This window comes from Homalodisca vitripennis, chromosome 5 (genome assembly GCF_021130785.1).
Source record: "Homalodisca vitripennis isolate AUS2020 chromosome 5, UT_GWSS_2.1, whole genome shotgun sequence".
Classification (NCBI taxonomy): domain Eukaryota; kingdom Metazoa; phylum Arthropoda; class Insecta; order Hemiptera; family Cicadellidae; genus Homalodisca; species Homalodisca vitripennis.
In genome coordinates this window covers 161,236,067-161,243,993 of record NC_060211.1, presented here as the reverse complement: position 1 = coordinate 161,243,993, position 7,927 = coordinate 161,236,067, and the positions used below count along the sequence as shown (strand labels likewise).

General features: G+C 35.9%; 2 protein-coding genes across 2 annotated transcripts; both read right to left on the bottom strand.

Moving 5' to 3' along the window:
- Positions 1-3,776: 3,776 nt before the first annotated feature.
- Positions 3,777-5,255, bottom strand: LOC124363688 (ATP-dependent DNA helicase pif1-like). Its single transcript, XM_046818948.1, has one exon. The coding sequence runs from the start codon at positions 5,253-5,255 to the stop codon at positions 3,777-3,779; it is 1,479 nt and encodes a 492-aa protein (XP_046674904.1).
- Positions 5,256-5,323: 68 nt separating this feature from the next.
- On the bottom strand, positions 5,324-7,672 carry LOC124363687. Its single transcript, XM_046818947.1, has one exon. It carries the CDS (start codon positions 7,670-7,672, stop codon positions 5,324-5,326), a length of 2,349 nt encoding a protein of 782 aa, XP_046674903.1.
- Between the last annotated feature and the right edge of the window lie 255 nt (positions 7,673-7,927).

Below are 7,927 nucleotides of genomic sequence, written 5' to 3'. Positions count from 1 at the left end.
TTACGAGAAAAAGTTATTACAAGAGTGGAATATTATGAATGGTGTGATTCCATGAATGGAGTTCACCTTATGTAGTAGTACGTAAGTCTGATGGGCATGTCAGACTATGTGTCAATTATAAATTACCTTTCATTTCTCCACTGATTGATATATACTATATAATCGAGGAGTTTAAGTTTTTATAAATAAAATAGAATATGATGAGCTGTACCCTTGATTTCTATAACGCGTATCATACTTGTAGGTCTATAATAACAGTACAATGCAATAACATATTCATATTCATATTCATTAATTTGAGAAATGAATGCTATCAGCGCAAGAGATAATTTACCTAAATTATTAATAATAATGATTGAAAAAATCTGACAAAATCGCAAAAATCTTTAACAGAGCATCCCCTCCTAAGAATCAGCTAAGGAGCTTCGTGATCTTACAGGAACTACTCAAAGTGTATTCCGGATGCATCTAAACCCCTTAGCCTTTAAAACCATCTTTTTATGATTAACTCTAAATTTAAATGGATTTTCAATTGTGAACTTAAACAGGAAATAGTCAGTGATAAAGTACTTTTTTAATTTAACCAAAACTTTTCTTTTACCCTGCGTACAGATGCAGGTTAAAATCTATTATCTGGATTGTTATTACTCCCAAGAAAGCACAATCAGGCCCATTTTAATAACAATTTAATTGTTACTTCACATGCTCAAGATCAGTGTCATCATCTTAAAGGGGCTATAAATTGGACAAGGAGCTACCGCCATTTTCTGTTCCTTTGAAAAGTTTTAGTGGTATTTGTTTGGGAGGAATTTTACACTATTGCAATCAATTTTAAATCCAAAAATGACCTGTATGGAATAACAGATTCACGTTTACTTCGCTATGCAACATTCCTGAATGAGTTTAATTATACATTTATTTACAGGCAGTAAGATAAACGCAAGATTTCTGACTTGTTTTCCAGATCACTTTTGGTTAGCAAATATAAAAATATGGATGAGAAATCCTTATGAAGGAATAGAATATAAATGCTTTTTTAATGATAACATAATAACATCTAGTTTAGATCGGATCGTACATAGCCTATGAAGTTATGTACGATTTTACATACGAATATTCAACTATAGCACAAGAAAAGAAAAGACTTGGAATCTGCAAAATAACGGAACACCCAGTTTAATCTTTACAAAATATCAGTTTTTCGTGGGCAAAGAGTGGTCATTTCATTGAAGCAGCAACTTATTATTTCTGAATTACATATTATTCATCCTGAAATGTGAAAAATAACTGTCTTGCTTGGAAATATTGTTATTGAAATAATGCTAACGGGAATATTTGTCATGCAATAAGAGTTTTAAAGCATGACGTGCAAGTAATAACGACGTAATAAGGGCCCTTTACATGTGTGTGGCTGATCAGACAAGAACTAGCAGAGTTTGCATGTGATATAGGCCGGTGTATACAAATTATTCTCCTTCAGGTTCTTGGTTCTATGGAATAGTCGTAAAAACTGGGCAAAATCCATTATTTTGTCAAGCTGGACAGCGCTTGTAATTATAATACATAATTATACGATATATTTTCGTTAATTATAGGAATGTCATGTTTATATATAATTGTCATCATGTTGTTTCGATCGTTGATCTTGTTTTATTTTTATTTTTTAAGTTAGCATTCTAATGATTCAATATGATTGTAACATTGTTTAGTATTATTAATTGTATTGCTACTTTTGAAGATATCAAATTATTTCGAATGTTTAAATTAAGTGCGCTAAAAAGTGTTGGTAAATACTTATACAAAACGTTCAGAATACTTACAATAGTAAGCTTAGATTGGGAAATATACGTAAATAAATTATATATTTGAATAGGAAATAAAAATGTTAAACTTTTCAATAACCAACAATAAATTTCGATAATTCTTGAACCACGACTATAATTACAATTTACATTCCTAATTTGAATAACACACATACAAAGTGCGAGCAACGTAAGGACATTAAGATAGGAATGTACCTACTGTGATAAAGGGGTGGGGAAGTATAACCGCTTAATTTTGGAACAGCTAGTTCGAGGAATTCTTTAGAATCCACCCCGATCTCCGCATCCATCGCTATAACACCCGTGTGCTCCCTACAGTATTGCCAATTTTAAAATTTAAATTGAATATTAGACAACAAACTTACACTCATCTTTCAATCCTGCAATATGTTACCAAACTCCTCCACGAATCCAGCCATTTATATCTACAGGTAAAACACAAAACTCGACGAATTTGTATCGCCATGTTTTAATTAACAAACTTTCACTACTTCAGAAGCTTCAGAAGAAACAAAAAGTACCAATAAAGCTAAAAAAGGACTCACAAACTTCGACCACTAAAAACAAACCAGACATCACAGGTGTTGAGCCAATTGAATTGATACAAGTGAAACGTCCATTCATTAAAATGGACTTGTAAAAGAAAATATACAGTGTTTAGTGACAACAAAGTGTCTATTGACTGCTTCCCAGAACTCATTAGTACATTCGCTTTAGAAACCACTTTGAGGGGATCCTAGGGTTCTGTTCAGCGTGGGAGAATTGTCGTAAATAAGTTTATGTGAAAAACATGTTATGTTTATTTACAATTGTTAAAGAGAATGTGTTTCAAACAATCAGCACTATATAAAAGTGACCGTGATGTGTTAAATGTATTCATTATGACACTATGTATTCATTATTTAATATTAATGATTATTGTGATTGGATTGTTGAAGTATAAAAAGAACACCCTGTACGATAAAGAAGTGTGTGGATGGCCTCAATTTTTACTGTTAGATATCTACCTAAGAGTTGTACAATGTGTGCAGAAATCGCTTTCATCAAAATAGTACTAGTAAATTCTTTTTCATTAAAAAAATGTTTACGTGCTCAAAAACCCAAACGAATATTTTAAACATACGTTGATTTCTATTTTTCTTATTCAATTAACATATTTTTAATTTAGTACGCGCTAAGGATAATTATGCGAGAACCGTTCCGAAATACTAAATGGTAATGTTTCATTCTTAATACACTCCAATAGAGTCATTCATAAGAGAAGGGTAGCACAGTCTTCATTTAGTGCCTTGTTTCAGTAAAGTTTAATTCTTTAATGAACAATCATATAGCTCTTCTTACTGCAGATACACTTTTAGTTTGCGATTATCATCTACTTAGAGACTGACACGGAATGTGGACTGTTCTTACCATAGTAACTGATTAATAACTAATTATATTGCATACAGATTATTTTAAAGTTTTAATGAGTGTGCAATGCCGTTGTTATCAGTGAGTACAGTTGAATGCTTTTCTTCAGATATTGTATTATATTTTTAGAAAACTATAAAACTTAGGCAAATATCGTATACATTAAGAATCATTCTTATCTGTTAGTCTTTTCAGCGGTTTTAAAACAGGTATAATAAATTTAATTCAAATGAAATTAAGAGTCTTGTGTTATATTTAACGATCACCTGCTAACTGGTTGTTATCTTCTTTACTAACTGAAATACACATAAATTCATAATAAAATAAAAACAAGTATTCTTTCTTTTAGGAAAAATTTATTGGTTACTAGCTTACCCTGCGCGCGTTGCTACGCCACCAACTAAAATAAATTTGAAGGAAATATTCAATAAATTTGAAGGAAATATTCAATACACACATATACAATTCATTTTAAGTCACCTTATTGATTTTGTTCATTCCGAAAAAATTGTGACATTGCAGCGTTTCGATTAAATTCGATATTTATTGAAGGGCTGTGGGATACACAATATTTCTTGTTTTTCCATCTGGTGCGTAAACAAATAAATCAGAAGGTTTTCCAACGCGTGAGCAAGCCACATAGAGCTGCCCATGTGAGAAGCATGGATTCTCCAAATTCAATCCACATACTTGCAACGATTGTCCTTGTGCTTTGTTGATAGTTATTGCGAAAGCGAGTCGCACCGGAAACTGCAAACGTTTAAATTCGAATGGCATATCTGTTGGGATCATTGGGATACGTGGTAACAGTACGTCTTCACCTTTGAATTTTCCAGTCAAAATTGTTGCCTCGATAACATTGTTCATCATTTTCTTGACTGAGAGTCTGGTTCCGTTACAAAGTCGTGGTGGATTTATGTTTCGAAGAAGAATGATGGGTACGCAAATTTTCAATATAAGAACGTGCGGTGGCATGCCTGGCAAATCAAGCGAATTCAAAAATTCAGTTGGATAGTTGATAACTTCGTCTTGATTCACCACAGTATCGATGGACTTATATATTGTTGTTTCGCCAGGTATTCCATTCTGAATATTGAAGTTAATGGTATTGACATCGATATTTTTGGCTGCTAATATAGCACGCGTACTGAGCCACTGAATATTTTTGTAGCTTTGTGCAATGTTTGGAAAAACTTTTTGCACCAATTCATCTATGCTTTTTGTGATCTTACAGAAGTTTGCTGGCAAGGTGATACATTGCGTAGATTCATCAATTTGCACTCGCCCATTTCCAATATCCATCAATTGTTTTGCAAAATTTTCAGCCGATGCATCCTGTTGTAGTTGTACACGCATGTTGGTTTTCAAAATCAATTTCTGTATATGGCGCCATAAAACTGATGATTTGAGACATGCATTAAGTTCGTCAGCGGGTGTTGAACGTGGTATAACCGGCAGCGTTTGTCGAAAATCACCAGACAATAAAATGAGTGCGCCACCAAAGATCTGTTCGTTTCCTCTCAAATCTCGCAGTGTACGATCAATTGCTTCCAATGCTTTCTTGTGAGACATTGTACATTCGTCCCATATGATAATTTGACACGTTTGGAGTAATTTGCCCATTCCAGAGTTTTTACTGATGTTGCATGTTGGTGTCTCAGTGTTTTGCAAATTCAACGGCAGTTTCAATGCTGAATGCACTGTTCGGCCACCATCCAAAAGAGTTGCCGCAATTCCAGATGATGCAATGGCCAGTGCAATATTATTTTGTGATCGTATGGTTGCCAGAATGAGTGAAAGAAGAAAAGTCTTCCCTGTACCACCAGGCGCATGTAGGAAAAATAGTCCACCACTCTGTTCTGTAATGGCACGCATAATTCTGTCATACGCAATGCGTTGTTCTGGAATCAACTGCGGAAGATTTATCTGAACAAATGTCCCCAATTCGACAGTATCAAAGTGTGTTTCTCGTTGCAAATCACGATCGAAAAGGTTGTTCGCTGGTCGGTTTGGATCAGGCATTCCCAGTTGCACCAGTGCCTTGTTAGTAATTGCCAAACATATAATCTTCAATCAAAATCAATGCCTCATTATACACGTTTTGGAGTGAATTGAATGTCCGAATTTTGATTCGCAATGCGCAAACGATGTAGAATGTCTTCACTCATGTTGTCCTTGTATTTTTCCCAAAGATCGTTTGGATTACATGGGAAACAGGTTGTTAAAATGATAGCAAATAACGTACGTATTTGCTGTGGTCGAGCAGTATTCGATGCATCAGCGAGTGCAGTGTCCCAATGGGCATCATTTTCAAGAAGATTTAGTTTCTGGCAAGCTTGATGATAAGTGGCGCATAACTGACCGTTGACTGTCCTTAAATCTTGGAAGGACATCGGTCCACGTACATTGATTAACAGCAATCGCAAATAGAAACATTCGGTATTGTTCGGGTGAACAGTGTACAGACGACCCAATGCGTCACTGGAATACAAATTGGGATGTCCTTCAACTACTTTACCTTGTTTGCGACGTTGAAACTTTTTAGCCGATGCATTCCACGTGTAGAATTTCGGTACCTCAGAATAAAGTAGAGTCTTTGCAAAATGATCATCTTGGCACAATGAGTAAAATGCAGTTAAAGTTGTTGCCGGTGGAACCAATGCTCTTGCACGTACATTATCTGTTGTGAAGTACACGCGTTGTCCATTCTCGAGATGCACTGCCAAATGTACTACTGTTGGATGTCGTTCATGGATTGGAAATGATAAGATGCGCCATACTGCTTCATTGCTGCTAATGTAGCGTCCAAGTTGGTATTGGTTGATTTCATCGAGCGGTGCCGCTACATTCCCTACTCCGAAGACTGCCATGTCACTTCCTTTGTTGACATACTTGCAAATGTATTTAATCGACTTTACTGAATTGCAATACTCAACATTAATGTGTGCTTTGAAGGTCTTTGAGAGCAATGGTGAATATGGAACAACCCAACGATTATCGACTTCGACATTAACGTTTCGTACTTTCAGAACGATGGATTTGCCGCCATCTTCAACTGATCGTCGACGATACAGTGGGTATCCGTCATTGTCAGTAATGGTCTCAGAAACCAAGTTTCTTGGGTATCGTTTCGTGCATTTCCCATCAGACATGCATGGTGAATTTTTATTAAATGCGCCACATGGACCATGAATCATATTTTTGGTAACGACGTCGAATAAGTTTGAATCAATGTCTTTATCTGGTATTTCTGCTGAGATGATTTGGTCAACTTGATTTGGCGTAATTTTATTGACTAACCAAATCAAAATATGTGCATGTGGCAATCCTCTTTTCTGCCATTCAATGGAATACATCCAACAGCGTACCTCTCCAAAAACACGATGCTTGATAATAAAATCCATGAAAGATTTCAATTTTTGTTTAAATACGCCTGCGGTAATGTCATGGCGGTCCGAAGATGATTGTCCAGCTAACAGAAGTTCATTAATTTCATCCCACGTAGGATTGCATGTAAATGTGATGAACAAATCTGGACGACCGTATGCGCGAACGTATGTTATCGCATCTTGTGCATATTCATGCATGTGCCGTGGACTTCCCGTGAATGTCGATGGTAATATGACCATTCTTCCTAATTCGTTTGGATTCTTGTTACCATCATTAACGATTGCGTCTCGTAAATGGATGTACTCTTCAGACCGCAACTTGGTTTGATTCAATCGAATATATAAGAGTCGTTCGGTTTCAATCTTCGCGTACATGTCGACAATGTATTGATGGAACAATTGTCGACATTTTAGTATGTGGTTCTCAGCGTCTTGACGAATCATCAATCGATACGAATAATAATTCATAGCACTGACTTTCTTATTCGTTTCCTCGTCTGTTTGTGGATTTCTCATTTTGATGTTTAAATGATATCCATCTTCTCCTCGCCAAAACAGAATCGGATACTGTAATCCGTCGTATGAACGATGAGTTTCGGAGACTCGTTGAACGTCACCACTTCTGCGATGAAGAATTATGTCGCGTGATTCGAATTCTTCGCCAACTATCACGATCGCCACTTCATCAACTGTTGGTGCATTAAATTGTCTTTCGTATTGGCCAACGGGTCTTTTATCTGCTCGAATTACAACTGCGTAGTCATCGGCTGGCATTTGTTGAATGGCGGTTTTAAACAACTGAACTAATTCATTGTGTTGATCGAAAAAGGCTTGTAACGCAGCCACGATTTCTCGTTTAGTGCCTGCATTGTAATGACATCGTTGTTCAATTTGTTCATGACTGTTTGCCATGAAATAAATTTGAAGAAACTTGTGATCTGCGTCCGGCAATGGTAGCAGCGATCCGGCACGATGATAAATTTGCCCTTGCACTCTAAATGTTGGCATGTAATTTTCACGCACGATGTTAGTTGCACCGAACGATGTCATTTGAAAACATGAATTGTATTTGCGAATATTTTCCAAGAAATGCTTCGATTCACGTGTAACACCTGATAACAACGTTGATAGTGGTTCGGGTAGTGGATGTAATTCTGGCAGTATAACTTTTCCATTGGCGCAGCACATTCCTGGTGTTTCATTCTTAAATTTAAGGGCGCCACAATACATACAAATTTTATCCATTTTTCCAATGACGACACTTGGATGAAGACTGTAATCATTATTACTATCATAATAGAATGC